General features: G+C 32.0%; 1 protein-coding gene across 7 annotated transcripts in view; it reads right to left on the bottom strand.

Annotated features, from left to right (window-relative positions):
- Nucleotides 1–20,169, bottom strand: part of Nbea (neurobeachin) — a 702,149-nt gene that overhangs the window by 232,787 nt on the left and 449,193 nt on the right. For 4 of the 7 annotated variants that reach the window (XM_004854743.3, XM_087199596.1, XM_087199597.1 and 1 more), the window contains 2 exons: nt 7,646–7,789; nt 5,370–5,402 (listed from right to left, as the gene is read on the bottom strand). In XM_004854743.3, the coding sequence (XP_004854800.1) occupies nt 5,370–5,402; nt 7,646–7,789 (177 nt within the window). The remainder of the gene's footprint in view (nt 1–5,369; nt 5,403–7,645; nt 7,790–20,169) is intronic. The other 3 variants (XM_013075842.3, XM_087199598.1, XM_087199599.1) reach the window with 1 other exon arrangement.

Genomic DNA, 20,169 nt, shown 5'->3' with positions numbered 1-20,169 from the left:
CCACCAATGATTTACAATTTATAATGAACACATATACACTGATGTAGTGGAATGAAGAAGGGCTTTAGGAAACAGAAAGAAAACTAGCTTCAAATCTTTGCTCATTTTTTTTGTATGGTATAATACCTGGGTCATAGAGTTGTATAGTTATCAGCCTGTAGTGTTATTTTCTCTTGACAAATGTTAATTATGTCTCCCAGTTCTGTTATTCATTGACATTTACCTCTTTACTACTTATCTAGATCCACCTCCCACCCAACACCTACCCACCCAAAACTTTGTTTGATAAATGCAAACATTCCCACATCCCAATCTTAGATGCAAGATTAATTTATTTTTAAGTATTCTTTGATACCTGGCTTTTAGTATTTCTGTTTCCTAGAGAAACTGAACTGGAAGAAAACTGTGGCTGCTTTATAAGTTAGTGACTGAAAATGAAAGAAAAATTAACAGAACTTTGAATGAAAATGAATACAGGGCTGGGGATTTAGTTCAGTGGCATCGCACCTGCCTTGCAAGTGCAAGGTCCTGAGTTTGATCCCTCCTATGGGAAAAAAACAAAAACAAAAACAAAAAACATTATAATCAGTAATTTTCTGATTGATAAGACTGTGTAACATTTTGTGTGGAAAAAAGATAGTTAATATTCATTTAAAATATTAACAACAACTCAGTTTAACTATCTTATCTTTTGCTGATAAAAAGGCCTAGACTTGTTATTATAGCACTGATGATTTGAACTGATACTGTAAATATGTAGTCTGATTGCCCTGTAAACTCTTGTCCTTAGGGCTATCTGTTTAAGTACTGTTATTCTGCTCCATACCACCTAGCCAAGAAAATAAAATATTTAAAATATATTTTTAGAATGCAGAAAGACTTACTGGTCCTTTGGTACAGCATTGCTATAAATGTAGTGGTAAAAAGTTTTTACTTAATCTTTGTATCAGTGCCAAAGTCTTTCAGAGAGAGAAAAAGGGCACTTTTGGGTGTGGTAATGATAAAATAATGTAGATCACATCTCTTCCTCCTCTCCAAGTTGCTAACATCTATAATTTTCTAGTAGGAAAGTTGTTTGTTATTTCACATTTTTCCTGAGTGTTAACAAAACAAGATGATCCATGCTATTTTTAGTAAAGAATGATTAATATCCTCATTTATCTACTTTCTAAAAAAAGACATATGAGAGCTAAGTCTCCTGCAAATTGAAATATATGATGTATTGATAGGATAGCCATTTATTGTCCCTATTAAGACTGGCAGCATGATTATAAATTTGTAAAGGGGTTATTTCCTACAGAAATTCTTACACAGAGAAAAAAGTAAAAAAACAAAAAATGTGTTTCAACTAGAATACTATATTAGAAAGTAAAAGTCTCATCACTGTGATTTATAAAACTTTTGTCCATAACAAAAGGTGGCTTATTCTTAAAATAAAAAAGATTAAGATTGTTATGTATAATTTGAATCATGTTTGATGTCTAATAAAACAGTTGAATTGTGTTTTTTTTATTATATTTTCAATTTGCACAGCTTGGTTAGAAGGAATGCTGTTACTATTGAGAGTACCTTAAAAGTGTTTTACAGACTATTTAATCCATGGTTGAAGGGGACATACATTTTTGGAAACAAAGAAATATAACTACAGTGAAATATCTGCAGGTCTAAAATAGCCTTGAAGACTTTGCTAAAAGTAGTAAAAAGGCAAAGAAGGCTAAATATTCAAGGTAAAGCTTTTATTTTTTAAACAACTCTTTAGTTGGTTTTAAAAAATTCAATTAGAAATTTAAATATTTTAGCTTTTTAAAGTAATGAGGATGTATTAATGTAGTCTCTAAGAGCTTTGTGAATTCTGTTTGAAGCTGAACATGAACCCTTTGGGTATACTATTTATGACTGGCAAAGCGACTTCCTAATTCAAAGAGAGAGAAAAAAGACTTATAAAGACTCATAAGGCTTTTTAAACATCAAATAGCTTTTACTAAACAACATTTTGATGAGTTAAGTGTGAGTGAGTCAGGGACATATGGATTAGATTTCCCTTGAAATACACATGGGTTTAAAAATGAAGGGGGAAAATCCTGACCAAGATGCATTTTAGGGAGTCCAGAATGTTCAAAAGACATTTTTTTCCTAAATACCAGGTTGAATTAATTCTAGTTAGACTCTGTGACTAAAATTACATAAATATGCAAGTATCTTTAAAGAATACTGTACTAGTTTTGCTAAAGAATACTGTACCAGTTTCTGATACATTCACCACATTGGAATTGTATAGCATGGACCAGTCAAGCCTAAACAGACTAATCTGAGACAGAGTTTATCTGAGTCCATGTAGGTAACAATCAACATGTTCTCTTCTATACTACTTATCTTTATTCCACTAAACAAGTAAAACAAAACTTTCTATGCTTTTGGCAGATATTCCTCTTTTAAAAATAAAAAAAAAATCCCTGAAAACCTTTTAGCTTTCACAATTGTTATTCCTTTACTTTTATTATATTTTCCCAGAATTTTGAGTTCTTCCTTTTTTTTATATGCTTATTATATGCTTCTACGCCATTCAATCTATACAAAAATAAGTTTGCCTCCAGTATCTGGATATTCTAGTCAAAACACTGAAGGTCTAAATTATCTAGCTGATCATTTCTGCTGTCTACTTTCATTGATTAGGGAAGATATATGTGCCATAATCTCCTGATTGAGTTACTAAGAAGTAGTGGAAACTGAGCTTAATTCTCCAGAGGACGTTTTTTTCGATCACAGAGTACCAGCATTCTACATGTATTCACTAGACACTCATGACATGTTAGCGAGTAAGTAAATTAGCAGATGAATGCAGTCAAGGAGAGATTTAGGAAAGCAAAAATGATCAAACTTAAGAAAAATTCTAAGTAATAGTTTCCCTCTCTTCTGTTTTTTTCATCATTTGACATCTGATTTCACTTTGAATTAGTAGGATGTTGTTATCGTTTATATCTAGATGTCCTCCAAAGCTTTGGAAGGTGATTGAATCATAGGGGTTTAGAATGACTTGCTATTAGAGGAGGTGGGGTCTTGTTGGAAGAGAGACAGATCACTGGAGCATGGCCCAACAGGGTTTATCTGCCTCCCCAGCTTCTTCCCTTCTCTCTGCTTCCCCCTTGGCTTGCCCTTCTGCTATGCTGTTCTGCCTGGGAGCCAGCTAACTATGGACTGAAATGTAAGCCAAAATAAACCTTTCCTTCCTAAAGTTGTGGGTGTTGGGTATTTTATTCCAGCAACAAAGGAAGTAACTAAGACAGAAGTCAACTAAGAAATGGAAACAATTTGATCAGTTTGCAATGAGAAAAATGGTTTGAAAATATATTGCCCCTAAACATCAAGGAGAGCTATCACAGGCAACACAGTGTCATGAAGCAGGTGCTGGTACCTAGAGGAGTTTCCTAATAGATTTCTTTCTTATTTCTTTATTTTTCTCATTCTTGATTCACATAATTCATTTTCTCTGGGTTTCAGTTCTTGACCTAGGGGTGTGTATGAAGACTTATAAACCTATTGCTTTGAAAATCATTTAAAAATCCAACTCTTGGGGCCAGGGATTTGGCTCAGTGGTACTGAGCTTTCCTTACAAACGCAAGGTCCTGAGTTCAATCGTCGATCAAAAAAAACCAAAAAAACCAAAAAAACAACAACTAACTCTTACATTCTAACACGTATTCCCTATGTTGCTATTTTCCTATCCTAATTACTCTTTCTAACTATTCAAAGTACCATTACAATCTATTGTTTGTAGAGCAATTTTTCTGTGATAAAGAAAAATTTTTGATTAAGAGTAGCAGAGGTATCTTGACTGTATAAATGGGAACCTTAAAGAATATTTAGTAAAAATGACACAATTAGTGGAAGTGGGAATGGAAACCTGTAAAGAAATTGTGTTATAAGACTTTTTCATGGTTCCTAAAATACATAGTATATAGTTTGTGCCCTTAAGGAATTTACAGTCTAAAAGGAGAAAGAAAACAAATGGAAAAACCTGTTCAATATGAGGCTTTATGTGGTAATTGTAAGAAAGATACAATCAAAATGTTATGGGTTAGCTATTATAAAAAAAGACAAAATAATAAGTATTGGGAAGGAAGTGGAAGAACTAAAACTCTCACATATTACTGATGGGAATCTAAAATGGTATAGCCATTTCTTCAACTATTTTCTCAAAAAGTTAAACATGGAGTTACTATTTGATTCAGCAATTTCTCTCTTCCATATATACTGAAGACAAACGAAAACTTAAATTCACATAAAGCCAGTACATGAATGTTAACAGAAGTATCCTTCATACGAAATGAAAGGTGAAAACAAGAAAGCTGCTGCTAGGGAACACGCAAGTGGTAGAAGAATAGTCAAAGTACAAAATTTCTTATTGGGGTGGTAAAATGTTCTAAAATTCAGTGTGTTCATGTGCAACTGTGAATATACTAAAAAGCATTGATTTACATATTGTACACAGGTCAATTTTATGGTATGAAAATTATGTGTCCATAAAGCTGTTCCCAAATGTGAAAAATGTTATTATAGAAATTACAAGATTGGCCAGTGAATATTTCATAGTTTTCAAATGGGTAGCACTTTTAGTAGGAAGAGATGGAGGGTGTAGAATAGAGAGATGGAAAGGATATTTCAAGTGAAGAAAGAAGTTTGGATATTAGGACTATGGAAAATCTTTTAAATTACTGGACAAATTAATGGGTGAACTGTTGGTAACAACAGTTTATACATGTAAACAACAGTAAACAATTATAATTTATAGAATGGGCAACAAAACAAAAGACTATTATCGTTATCATTAACTCAAAACTCCTTAAATTAGTATAGTTAATAACTTTTGGAAGTAACAGTAAAGAAATATACATAAATTCCAATTCTGTTACACAAAATATTTCTATTGTGACTTAGTATATGTGACACCCTAAAAGAAATGAAGTACATTCCACAGTGGGACACATTCTATCAGTCAAATTAAATCATGTACTTGTCTATTCACATTAATTTGAGTGAATCTTAAATTTCAGTTAGTAGTTATTTGACAAAATAGCTTGCTAAATTTCAGATTAAAAAATGAAGATTTTAGATTGAAATCAGGTGAGTATAACAATTTTAATATTTAAGTAAAATATAATTAATAAATTGAAATCTTTAGGCACATATGGAATTAACGATGTTAAATTTGCTTTTATGAATCACTACAAGCTAAAAAAAAACCAAGTGAGGTAAGTTATGCATTATTACTATAATAAGTAATTGGCATACTTCTATATTATAACCATATTAGACATTTGCTACAATACATAATAAATTGAATAATTAGTAATCACATATATTTAACTTGCCTCTTGAGATGAACAGCTTGGGAAGAAAGGAAACTGAAAGTGAAACAAAATTGCAGGAAATTTAAAGCTATAGAACTTTCTGGAATATTTCATCTCTATTAAAACTAGAAGTCTCCAAAAAATGGAGAAAACATGAGAAAAGGTCAATATTTAAATAAAGTTCTGATAAAAGCATTTAAGTACATATCAGATTTTAAAAATATCGGAATTTTGGGCAACATATAGACTATCTAAAAATAAAGCTAAACTTAATTGTTATGCATATATATAGACTTCTAAGTATAATGTAAGGGAACCAGAATAAAAATAGAGCTATAAAAAGAGATGGCCTTGTATTTGCATCATTTGAGAAGAGTCTTTTAAGTATACATAAATATACACACCCAGACACATAATATTTAAATGTACTATTTGATATATTTTAAACCCATGTACTATAAGGAAATATATTATTTTTATATACTTCTTAACCTTATGCATGTTAATATATCTCTCCTACCTTTCACTTTTTCTTAATTTCTAAAACTGGTGGTAATAATAGTTTCTACCTCAGAGTTGTTGTGAAGGTTACACGGGTTTTGTACACACAGCCATCTGAACACTGGTTCCTGGAAAGACATAGTAGCTACGACTCTCTTTTTCTTCTTTTTGAAACAAAAATGAATTTTATATTTTAAACCAGAACAACTCAAAATTAATATTAACTACATTTGTACAATTCCTCAGTCCTCTAAATTAACATACTTTTTTCTCTTTGAATTTAACTTGACTATTATATTACATACCAAAATCTTATACCGCATAGTCTCATCTGTGTCCTATGTCATCAAAACAGGGTTTTGTGAGAGGAGGAAAATAGACTGTGCTAATCAGTAGGTTTATGTTTAATATTACTGTTATAAAAATGGTGTATTTTTTTCATATATAATCTAAAATCTAAAAACTGTAATTTTTAATGGGATAATTCTATTAATCACGAACAAGCCATATCATCAATTCATGAACAGGTAAGTCTGTAATTTCCTTCTTCAGGATGGCAATTATTCTTTTATATAAGATTTCTGGAATACCAAATAAATATGAGATTTATTAATTATGGTGTACAGATTTTAGGATTTCTTGGATTTTAATTTCAATCTAGGTTTTCTGTAATGCTGAAGTTTTCTTTGGTCAGTATGGTAATATTGGGCTAATTAGGAGGAGAAGTTATGAATACGGATGTTATTTAGAAAAGTTAAATTTCTAAGGCAGGGATAACCATGCTCTGGACAATAACTTCTTAAAACAACAACAAAAGTCATACACTTAATGTGGTCTGAAACTTTATTAATAGCTGATTTCTTAAACCTAGGAATTTTGGTTTGTAGTTACTTCCAAAAATGAACTTTACATAACATTTCACTGACAATTTAGAAATGAATTTGTGTACTCCTATAAGTTATGGAGGTATTTCTGTGGCTCTTTATAAAGCATCCTATTTCTTTTGTCCTGCATTCAAAGACCAAGTAACATTCTGGGCTACTCTTTTGAAAAACTCTGCACAAGATCAATATTTTAGGATCGTGTACAGGATGTTTCAGACATAAGGATCCCACAAGAACAGTATGAGTTAGGATGAGGGGAAATTAAAATTAAATCAAATGCTTTGAAATTGTGCTCAAAGTTACACGTGCCTCACCACATGGAATCTGCTTTCATCAGATTCTCAAAGTAGTTTGAAATAGAAAAAGATTATCAGCCAATCCCTTCAGATAGTCATACCTCACCTGCTCACTGCTGATGCTATCCTCAAGTGACCACAGATCAGGACAGAGACAAGGTGAATTGAGGATGGCAGGGGGAGAATGTCTTCTAGTGATAGGAATTAGCAGTGTGGGAAGGACACTGAAGAGTGATAGTGGGAGGAAATGACAATTCCATGATCACCTGGCTGAAGAGGCCATTCTGCAAGGCTGTTATGTAAGTCAAGAGGTCTATCATCCCACTTTTCAGTGATATAGGCAATTATATGTGAATAACTTATACATTATTTCCCCTATATAAAAATTGATCTTTATTACATAGAAAGTTTTTGCTATTAATTTGTCAGTAAAATACACATTTGTTTGAGGTCCTCTCTTCAATACTAGGAAATGAGATAAATTACTAATATTAACATTCAGAAGACTGATCACTGTAACTACCTGCATGCATTTATTCACCAGGAGATAAATTTTGAGTTCAGTAACTTTTGGTTTTTATCACAATAAACAGAAGAAAAATGTTGAGAAATTTACCTGCAAGATTGTCGATTTCTTTCTCTTGGAGCAGACTGACTGCATCATCGTCTCCTTCCAGCATGAGTTCAGTCTCTGGATTTTGGTTCACTATTGCTTGACTTCTGAAAGCTTTCTTTGACTTTACTACATCTTCTTCAGTGCCTAATCAAAATAAAAACATAATTTAGGCCACTGTGTTTTTTTCAGTGAGTATTAGAAATAACTTTAGTACTATAAAAATTTTACTGCTTTTTAGCTGGGGATTTAGCTCACTGGTTCTGCCGCCTGCCTTGCAAGCTCAAGGACCAGAGTTCGATCCCCAGTACCAAAAAAAAAAAAAAATTATTGCTTTTTAACTTTTATTACTGTCTTGCAATGATGTGCTGCATTACTTTATAGTCATAGAACATTTTAAACTTTTTATCTTGTTTGGTCTTCTGAGAGAAAGGTTGGGGAAATTTAATCACCTCCCCATGTTTTACAGATGAGGAAACAGGCTGATAAAGCTACACGAGTTGTCAAGGGGCTGATAATTCACATTTTAAGATCAGTGTATATTCCACAAAAAATCTGTACCTGACCAGCAACTCAAGTTTTCTGATCTAAATTATAAATTTTACATAATTATACTTTTATATGAATTATATAATTAATACATGAGCTGTTTTTTTAAAAAAGTAGATGGGATAGGTTTGAAGAAAACAAGAAAAGCATTTAAGCTGAAGCAAAAGAGATGGTTATTTGAGAGCCACAGAAAGGTAGAGTTAGGAATGATGCATAAACATATTTCACAATAACTGATCTTTAGCAATCAATGAAATAAATATTGGTTCTTGAAATGATGCCCTTATTTTGCTGTATAGAATAATATAAAAATTAAAATCAAGACATATAAAAATAAGGGGAAAATTGAAATATAGTCAATTTTGTCTTGGTATTAACATGCCAAAGGTTATTAAATTTCTCATGGATTTGATTGCTTAACAAATGTTTACATATTTACACTCAAGCACCTGCACTGTCAGGTGACAATGAATCTAAAATTGTCTTAACTGCCAACTATATATATATATATATATATATATATTCTTTCATATCACTTGGAGTTGAAAATCACCTGGAAATAAAACACTAATTTACTGTGCTATAGTATAGGCTTCAAAGTGCTAGAGTATAGGCTTCAAGGACACCATTAACTAGGAAAACAGCCTCATTTTGTGTGGTGGATATATTCCTGGAAAAGGAACCTAGTAATATTAGTCCTACATGATGGTGCTGTAATGCAGTTGTAGGTGATGATGTGGTGTGTACATAAACAATCGCTCTCCAAATCATGTTATACCTCTGGCCAAAATTCTCTCCAGGTACAATTCGTACTTTCAGTCAATTCTCTCAGGCCTATTCCAAGGAACATCCAACAGTCATTGCTGTCTGTTGATGGTTGCTAAACCACTTTCTTGAAAGTGCAGCTAGGTGCCACAAAACTTGAAGTGTAACACATAGTATTAGCTTTTTCTTTTTTTTTCCTCAATGTTTTTCTTTTTGAGAGTGATTAGAGGGCAAAACTATTTGCTAAAACTTGAATAAATTGACTCAAAGATAGTTCATAAGAGTAAATACATATGTTGAAGAAAAGATTCATGTCACAATACCACTGTAGAGTGTCACTGGCTGAGAGGGACAGTCTGTCATCTCAGTTGGATAATAGCTTTTTGAAAACATGGTTAATACATAATATAATTGTATCAAGTGACAGATTGTTAAATATATATTTTGTCAAATACCTTAGAGACAAATAGCATTAAAAATTAATACTTAATGGGAGGCAAGGAAATTAAATGCATTATATGTGTGTTCTCATTTCATTGGCCCATAGATGATTATTCTTTCTGGAATAAAAGATTAAAAATAGATTCCTTAATGCCTTAGAACCTTATCTTAATTTTATCTCATCCTTGGTGATATGAAGCCAGCACAACAGTAATCTCCTGGGGTTAGCTATTTTTGTAAACCATTTGTTTCATGGGTAGTATTTTAATTAGGGAAAATTGGAGCTTGCATCATTTAACAAAAAAAAGGTAAATGAAATTATTAACAACTCAGAAGTCTCCCCTGAGATCTTAATGACCATATTTCTAGACATCTTTACTTGGGTAATACTAACTGAACATTTCCCTAACTGAGTTCATTGTCCCTTATGCCTCCTACTCTTTCTGTTTTGACCAACAACTAGTATGGTGATTACCATTTCTCTAGTTCAAGCCATCAATTTGATCTAAGTGGCTTTGATAGGAACCTTACTTACATCAGTTTTGTCAGAATGATTATTATAAAACACAATTAAGTTGAAGATTATTGTCCTGCTCAATATTGTTTGTTAACTCCTCCCAATCAACAACAGTCAATGCAAAACTTACAGTGTAGAATAAAATCTAAACTTGTTAGCATGGTTGACCTTTGTTCCCTATGAACTTTGTCATACCTTTCACCACACCCGCTTCATGACACATTCACTAATACATGGTCATTTATAACTACCAACATATGTCATGTTTTCACACACTTCTTAACCTGCGCTACTATTTTTTCCTCTGTATTTTATATCCATTCTTTCCATCCCTGTCTGGCTATTCCCTATTTGTCCTTCAAAATTCACTTCCTTCAGGTCCCTCTCTTAACCAATTCATCTATATTTTCATAGTTTATTCAAAGCTCAATTTTATGAAGATATAGATGGTATCAGTTATGTGTCTGCTCTCTCCCCTAGGCTATAAGGTCATTTCTATAGCCTCAGTGTCTGGCCCCCAATGGGTGTGTTACAAATATGTGCTGAACACAAGTTTAATCTCCAAGCTCATTCCTGTCTCTGATTTCTTAAGGTACATTTGTTCTCTCTTTCCTTTATGTGTTCACCACACCTTATAAATCCTGCTGCTGAAGTACTTATGGGTATTGTAATTGCATATTTATTTCCACAACAGCCTGGAAGCACCTTAACTAGTAGAAACCCATTTGTCTTTGTATTCTCAGTTCTTAGCACAATGCCTGGCACAAAGCAAGCTCTTATAAATCCTTTAAAAAGGAATAAACTGCCATCCCTATAATAAAATCACTTTCTACATACTGCCAGATCTGACTTCTAATAGTCTGTTTTGTTAAACAAATTTCTATCTATGTTCATACTTTTTTCTTCTATTATCTTTATCCAGTTTTAGGATTAGCACAATGTTGAGTTCCTAAAATGAGGCGAGAAGTGTTCCTTCATTTTTCTGCTTTAAATGTTTGATATAATTTATCAGTTAAAATGTTTATGAGCCTGCTGTTGTCATATAGGTAGGTTTTCAAGCTAGGAATATACTTTCTTTAATAGATGCTATTCAAATTTTATATTTCCTCCAGAGTTAGTTTCATTAATTTGTCTTCCAAGGTACTTCTTAGAAGTTGTCAAATTTATTTCAAAAAAGATTTTTTGTAATATGCTTTCTATGTCCTTTTAAATTCTGTAAAATCTGTGGTAATGTCTCCTAGATCTTAATATTGTAATTTAAAAAATGTATAAGTGATATTGTGTAACAGGAAGAAAAGGTCTAAAAGAGCAGGGGAATTGGGAGGGGTAGGGGAAGGGAAAAAAGGGAAAGGAAAAAATATGAGAAGAGGAAAAAAATGGAAACAAGGTCTTTGCAAATGGGGAGGGGTGGAGGGGGTGAAGGGAGGGCAAGGGAAGGGGAAAAAAAAAAAGAACCAAGAGACTCATGTGATGGTACAAGATCCCAATGATGAATGTGACTGTGTTTTGTACCTAAAATGTACCAATAAAGTTAATGGGGGGGGAGGAATAAACTGAGACATTTCAGTAACTGCTGGATATTTCTAAGTCTTAAGTTCCCAAGAAAGCTGAAAATCTTAGTGATTTAATTCAGTGTGGAGAAAACTGGAGAAAATTTATGTAGTTTCATGAAGGGAACTCAGTTCTTTGCATGAAAGTGAATAAAGCCGTTTAAGTATGAGTCAGTCTAAAAAATCAAGCTTTCTTTGTGTCACAACGATATGAGGGAAAAAAGAAGCTTTATATTACTTTTGTCTTTCCAAAATAAAAAAATCTACTCTTCAAGAAAATTTAGTAGAGAGGTGAGCTCTGATGTGTATATCAAACTTTCAATTTTATCCTCCCTAGTTTTCAAGCAATAAAACAATCATGTCTTTAAAAGATATATAGTAAATGAATCCATATCAACACACTGAACTTATCCCTGTTGAAGTGTTATCAATTTGAAGCTCAGTAAACTTCCTGATTTTATGGTACTGAAACAAACATTTATCTAAATAAAAGTGTATGAGATCTAAAGGTGCTTTTCAATCACAATATCCTTTATGAATTAGAGTTTCATTCATCAAAATTATAGGCAAAAGAAGCAAGGTTTCAGAAAGCTGTCTCATTACAAGGCTTGTAAACACTATCCTTAGAAAGAATTGGTTCATCACCCAACAAATCAAAATCTGATTGCAAAGAGAATTTATTTGAAATCATCTATCTTCAGAAGACATGCTGGACTGAGTGCACTTCTTGGCCTCTTTAGCCATTCATCAAGAAATTAACAAGCAGATACCACAAACCATCAGAATGCCTTTGATTTTAAAATGTGAATTATGTAGAAAGCTAGATAGAATAGAAATATATGTTTACTTGCTATGAAAATACTAAAAATGGCCATACAAGTTTTAAATTTTGGAGGAAAAATTTGTAAAGTAATGAAGTAAAATCCAAAGTTAATTTGTTTTTTTGTATTATGATACAAATAAATATATAAAAACATTCTGTACACAGTCTTATTAGTAAAGACACACACTTAGGCTCTGAATGTGGAAATGTTATCTAACATACAATACCATATTACCTTATTCTAAATTCTCTCTCATAAAATTTCTCTTAATAACCAGGGATTCATGGGAAACAAACTGTATTTTTTTAAATTTATCTATCTATCTATCTATCTATTTATTTATTTATTTATGGTACCCATGATAGAACTCAGGACCTTGCGCTTGCTAGGCAAGCGTGGTAGCACCGAGCTACATCCCGGGCCCACAAACTATATTTTAAAAGTAAACTAACAGGAGAACTAAAATGTTTTCATTATTATTATTATACTCTAGTATTATTAATATTCAAATTATATTATTATTATAAATTAAAATAGTGTGTTATGTAGACATTCGTTAAAATTTAGGATTTATAAATTAGACATATTAACTCATCTGAATAAAATCAAAGGATATATGTACCTAGAATGTCCAGAAATCAAGGTCAATAAGTTAATTTTCTCATTTAATTATCTTCTATTTTTAAATATAAACAACCAATATAATGGAAAATTCTATAGAGTAGTGTATTTTAGTTTAAGGAGTTACCCTATAATCAAATCTAAAACATCGATCCTAATAAAGAAAAATATTCATGAACAGTAAATAAGCCATAAATCATAAACCTGTGGCTAATGCACAAAGAGAAAACATACAAACCCATAATAAGATAGTTTTAGTGTAATATATGGTTTTATGCTATTTTTATTTGTTATGGGTTATATCTAAGTGTTCTCCCAAATCCTCATGTGCTCATAGGTGGAACTTTTGGGAGGTGACTGGATCATGGGTGTGTGATACTGGATGAGCCCACTGATGGGTTTATAGCTGGGTGTGATGTGATGAGGTGAAGGCTGGTGGGAAGAGGTGGGTCATGTGGGTCTGGCCTGGAAGGTACAGTATATATCCCTCATCCTCCCTTGATGGCTGCTTCTTCCTGCCTGCCACGCCAAGAACTGTTTCTCCTCTGCTATGCCCTTCTGCTGTACCACCCTGGGTTAGATCCAGCTGACTATGGACAGAAACCTCTACAAACTATGAGCTAAAAATAAACCTTTCCTCCTTTAACTTGTGGGTGTTGGGTATTTTGTCCAACCAATGAGAAAGTAACTAAGATAATATTCATATTGAGTAAGTGGGTTCATACAAATATCAACTATGTGAGAATACAATTTCTGTCTTACTCTATCAGTACAATTCAAATACATGGTTTATAGCTCATGATCTGGTTGCTACTTAATCTCATTTTACTGATTTGATCTCTTTGCACTTCATCTTCCTCAACAGCTGAATGCTTTTGTCCCTAAATATGCCAAATTGTCTCAAATTGTTTCAGTCTGACATGTAATTTCTTCTACATGAAACTCTCTTACTTGCCTTTTCCTTTCCTGTATAACTGTAGTATCTAAGAAATAGGTGATAAAGTATTATCATTATTTGTTTTGGAGTCATATTTAGGGATTCTCTGAGTGAACTTTAATTTCAACCGTGTCAAGCATCATATGAAGTGGCAACAAATGCTGACTAAGCACATGAAAAAAATTTACCTATTATTCATTTTACATGTTTGTACTTAAGTTAATTTCTTTTTTTTGTCCTTTGTAGAATCTAATAAATGAGGAATCTAGTCTGTGTGATATACCATTCTTTATTGTTTCCTTCAATAACCATTAGGAAAATATCTTTTAAAAAATCCAGACCAATCTCTTAACTTCATTTTCTAACCAGTGAATAGGAATAGTATTTTTCAACTTAACTCTCACAGAATTACTGCAAAATTAAAATGAGACAATAGATGATTAAAATTTTAAAATGTGTGAAGATTGCTTATATAATAACCTTTTAAAGATATTTGCTAAAAGTTTGATAAATTAAAACAAATTTAGATTGTTGGTTTTTTTTTTTTGGTACCAGGGATTGATTGAATTCGGGACCTTGCGCTTGCAAAGCAGGCGCTGGAACCACTGAGCTAAATCCCCGGCCCTATTAAAACAAATTTAAAAGAGTATAAGCACCATGTTTTCAAGTAATGATGGCTTCCTTTAATTTCTTTGGAGATAAGCCCTTCCATGGTGTTGTCCTATTTACACTCCTAACAATGTAATATGAACCATCAACTCCTCCACTAGAATGGATGCTCCCTAAAGACAGAAGGATGTTGGTAGTACAGGTATTATGAAGTATTTGTGAAATTGACTGAAGTGTAAAAAGATTACATTTGGAAACTATTTTTCCTAATAAATATTTTATTTATTTAAGGATGTCAAATAAAATTGGTTAATTTCCAATGATGAATGTCATTATATTGTATACCTAAAATGTACCAATGATTAGAATGAATAATTGATAATACAAAATAGGAAGAAAAGGTCCAAAGGGGTAGGGGTAGTGGGAGGGGCAGGGGAAAGGAAAGAAGGGAAAGGAAAAATGCTGAGAAGTGGAAAAAATGGAAATAAAGTCTTTGTAAATAAGGAAGGATGGAGGGGGTGAAGGGAGGGCTAGGAATGGGGAAAAAATAAGAACCAAGATGCATTATGTAAAGGTACAATTCCCAACGAGAAATGTAATTGTGCTGTATACCTAAAATGTATCAATAAAATAACTTAACAACAAAACAAAGAAAATAAATAAAATTGCTTAAATTTTGTTAAAATTTAATTAATTTAATTAACTAATTTAATTAAATTTTAGTGTGCCTTTTTGATTTTCCATATAGATGTCTTACTATAAATATTTATAATCTTGGGTAGTTAAGGGAAACTGCTTTCTCAACAAACGATAACATACTTGACACAGACTTTTTTTCATCTTTGAAATATCTTTGGAGGAAAATTGGCAGAACAGAATTTTAATTTTACTTAAATGCATTATCGAAAAATTCTAATCTTTCTAAACATCTAAAATCAGCTTCATAAGATGACATTCTTCTTCAAAGGAGAAATTATTTTCAATATACATGATTTTACAATATTTATTAGGTCAATGCATTTTGACAAAGTCTACCCTTATGAAAGTAAGATAAAATGCTGCAATTTATTTTCAAACCTAAAGATTTTCTTTGAAAAAAAGCACCCATGAAACAAATACTTTTAAAAATGTTAAAATATGGTGGGAAGGGAAGGGGAAAGGGAAGAAGGGAAAGGAAAAATTATAAGAAAAGAAAAAAATGGAAATGAAATCTATGTAAATAGGGAAGGGTAGAGGGGGTGAAGGGCGCACAGGTAATGGGGAAAAAAAAATAAGAACTAAGATACATCATGTACAGGTACAAGCACCCAATGATAAATGTAAACGTATATCTAAAATGCACCAATAAAAAAATTTTTTAAAAATGTTAAAATAAAGATACCTTTATCTCATTAATACTCTAAGAGCAACAATACCTTTTCTGACCAGTGCATTTAATAATTCTAAATGATATTTAACTTCCATGAAAAAGAAAAGATTTTAAGATATATATATATATATATATATATATATATATATATATATATATGCTTTTCAACTATTAGGTATGGTGACACAATTTTATAAAATAGTACATGTGAATCAATCTATTACTGATACATTTACAATTTTGAACATTTAAAAAAAAGATGAAAGAATGCTTTATTGAGAAACTTATTGTTCAAAATTTTGTATGCTAACCTTATTATGTGCGTTAGATAAAAATAATAGTTACATACAGGGAACACACTTTGTTGTCACAATCATTTATCTGAATCAATAATTTATAAACCTTAGGGTTCATTTTACCAAATCATTATGTTACACGAAATCAAATTATAATATCATTTTTGTTTTTATCAAAAGTGGAACTTGCACAGATATTTGTTTAAACTACACAAACTGTATACTCTCAGGTAAGTTGCCCACTGGAAAAGTGGAGGAAAATAATTTATTGATGTAGTAAACATTTGGTATTTGCAATTTAGGTGTTAATTAAAATCCAGTGTTCATAGAAATTATTCCAATTGTTAAATTCTGAATTTAGATTAATTATACACATAAGCAATTTACTGGAACTTAAGAAGGAAGAGAAGACAATGCCTACCTAACACCAACAGTTACTGCTCAGTGGAAAAGGATATCAAGGACACTTGGAAGTAAAAGAATTGGATCAATATTAACGTGATTTTCATTTCATGCTTCCCCAACTCCAGTAAGCTGACAATATACTCTGATTATGTGAACTGCCTCAGAGTAACACAGAAAAGGTTATTAGAGCAAGAGGTGGAAATGGAATGCACTTTTTATATTGACAAGCCTGCTAATAGAGTATACTGATTTTCAAAGACATGGAATGCAATTTTACAATTTGGCACTGACAGAAAAAAAAGAATTTCATTTATTCCTAATTCAAAATGTTCATATGTAAGCAATATTTCCTGAGCAGACCAACAAAGGGAATATTCATAAACAGGATTTTAAACCAGAAAACAGAATTAAAAAGGTGTAAGTAAATGTTATTGAATTTAAGCGAAACACTATAAGTATGAAATGTTAACTTACTCTTCTAAATAGAGTCAAAGTGGAAAACCGCACTCTGTGTTTTTTAAAGGAAATTTGATAAAATATATTTTAAAAATATACATGATGTTAAATATCAAATCTGTACATTTTAGATGGCATATTACTTGGTAGGATTTTGATTAGCTATGAAGTTATTATTTAAAACAATATTTTGATTAGCTATTAAGTTATTATTATTTAAAATAATATTTTACTATACTAAAATCACCTGACATATTTTACTGATATAATGACATGATATAGCATAAGAAAACCTTGGGCCAGTTTGGAACTCTAAATATCATAAAGAGTAGAGATGATGCATTATTCATGTTTGTGACTGTTTGAGTATACTGTTTAGTGCTTGGTCCCTATGATAAAATATGCACAGAAAAAGATGAGCATGAGTATAAATATATTGAAATGAAACAGCAAAGAGAACTATCTTTATGGATATAAAAATAGGCATTTCTTACCTCCTTTCTTTATATATTTTTGACATTTTTTGGATTCCTACAAAGAGCATAGGTTTCTTTGAAGGAAGGAAGGAAGGAAGGAAGGAAGGAAGGATGGATAAAGGGAAGGAGGAACAAAAACAGGATAGGCAGGAGAAAAAAAGGATAAACCTATACCAATACCAAAAGGTAGATAGCAGATGAGTGGCAGGATGGAAGCTGCAAAGTTTGGCCACCCTTATAATAAAGAAAAGATGAACTAGACAACTTGATAAAATGCTTGAGGGTGGGCTAGGGATTTAGTTCAATGGCACTGTGTCATTTTTGCTGATAAAAATCCTTTGATGATTGTACTTACAAGTCCCTTTAGAATATAGTCCAAAATTACCTTTTTAGCCTCATCTTCATACTATTTTCCCAAACTATACTTACTCCATCAGATAGCACCATTTTCTACTTTTTGAATACATCACAATGTGTGGTGTTCGTCCTTTTATCCACAATGCCACCTCCTACTCATATGTTTGGAAAGATTATAAGTCATCCTTTCAAATCCAGTTAAAATATATTACCTTTAGTTAGGCAGTCAGCTTCACTGAGCTCTCTCAGCATTTATAATACACATCAATATATTTTTCATACTGAAATATAATTATGAATACAATTGTGCAATTACAAAAACTTAGAAACTTAGCCTAAAACAAGCAAGATGATGAAAGGTGATCTAAATTAGTTTCATGTCACTTAGCAGTAAGTCCGTTAGTATAATTTTATCACTGTCTTATCTTCAACATCATTTGATGCTCTAAGTGGAAATAAAGTATAAGCACAGAAAAACATATTTTAGATCTTGAAAGTACCAGTTTTCTAGACCTAGTCCACAGAAAATTCATCCTGTAATGATGTTATCCAAAGTAATGAGTCATGTACTTAAAATACTATGTATATACCCTTACATTAATCAATGATAAATTAAGTAAATAATAGCTACTGAGTTTTAAGCACATAAGAATTGTAGATATTACAAATGTAATAGATCTCATTCTGGTTCTCAAATGTTTTATTTACTCTCAAATGCTTTGAGTGTATGAAATATTTAAAATAAAAATTCTTTTTAAACTCTTTACAAAGTGATCTGTTATCAAATATATAATATCGAGGCCATTCAAAGGAATGCTAGGACCTATTATACTTGTATGCCTTGGTAATTTTTGTTATTACCTTCACTTGCACTTCCCTGTTCGTCTGGTAAGTCATAATTTCTAGGTAAAATTTATAAGTAATTGTTTCTATGAAGCCGACTGACCAGTCAGTGAGTCTCCCCTGTGCTCCTTCACTACTTCTTAGCTACTAGGACCTGGAATTACGACCTACCTCTCTGATGACTATCTCTTTTCACTGTATCAGGGTTTTCCCACTTCAAATCTGTTGCCATGTGGGGCTAGATTTTCAGGGGTGTTACTATTGTCGCTGTATGGAGCTGTCCTGTGCACGGTAGGATATTTTAACAGCATTCTTCATGCCTACACATTACACTCTTGTAGTATATTCCTGTTTCACCCTAGTTGAGAACCACTACAGTGAACAACATGTTAGAGGGGAGAAACTGTCCCAATCTCTGAACCTGACATCTAGAACATGCATGGAATGCAGGAGCTATTCAATAAATGCTTTTAAGTTGGCAAAGTTACTTGAGTCTTCTGAACATGTGTAAAGCCTACAAATCTGAATCTTCAACATACAAAAAAGTGAGTTGTTAATATATTTGTTGATAAGAAAAAGACTGTGTACTGTCTGTCAAACGCACTTTATAATCATATTTTAACATTTATATAACCTAAATTATTTTAAGAGACTATGAAAACAATGGCGAGGAGACAGGACTGTGAGAGTAAACCATGAAACTGACACCCAAAAGAGCTGACAGATGCCTCCCACGTGTCTTTCTCTCCCTATCTTAAAAATATATCATTAACCCTTTGGTAAAGTATTGGAATTATAAGCATATCATCTATTTCATTCCAAATGTAGAGATCCAATTAAAAACACACCAACTATAATTAAGTTACAAAGAGGTTTACTAGAGTCTACACAAAACACAAACTAGGTTAATTGGTTAAAAATCAAATCATCTTTATCAAACGTTATAATAATATAGATACTTTGAAAAATAAATCAGATAATTTGATAATATCTTTCTTTCTTAACAATAACATAGCTACCTTAGAATTTTTTATTCTCAGTACTTTATTTCTTGATGACTGAAAGTAATACATTACAATAGCCATCCTTATACCATCAAAAGTAATTTAATTCTAGATTCATTAAAGAGCTACTTTTTATTCATCAAGGTCATATCTTGATGGCTTCACAAGCTTAGATAAATCAAGTGTTAAGCAGACACATCTCTGAGGAACCTACGAATGTTCTCATTTGCAGTTCTCAGCATATCTTAGTATTTATTGCCAAAGAAATGACTGATTAACTTTGTCATTTTCACTCCATGTTTTTTCCCCCCTCAGGCCTAAACAGCCTGCCCTCTCTCCAACGCCTGATCAGACCTGTTTAAGATGATGTCTTTGATCACAGACTTGGAGGTACTTGCAATCCTAAGATTTGCTGAAATATTGTTCCACTGTAATTTTATGGAAGGGAAATGGAGCCCTAAAGGATAATGTATAGTCCACAAAGACAAGCAAACTTATTAAGAATTTG

The sequence above is a fragment of the Heterocephalus glaber genome, unplaced genomic scaffold, assembly GCF_053883595.1.
Source record: "Heterocephalus glaber isolate CG9 unplaced genomic scaffold, H.glaber_assembly_v1.0 deba00001720, whole genome shotgun sequence".
Lineage (NCBI taxonomy): Eukaryota > Metazoa > Chordata > Mammalia > Rodentia > Bathyergidae > Heterocephalus > Heterocephalus glaber.
Note: the sequence above shows the minus strand (reverse complement) of the source record. Positions and strands in the feature narration are given on the sequence as shown.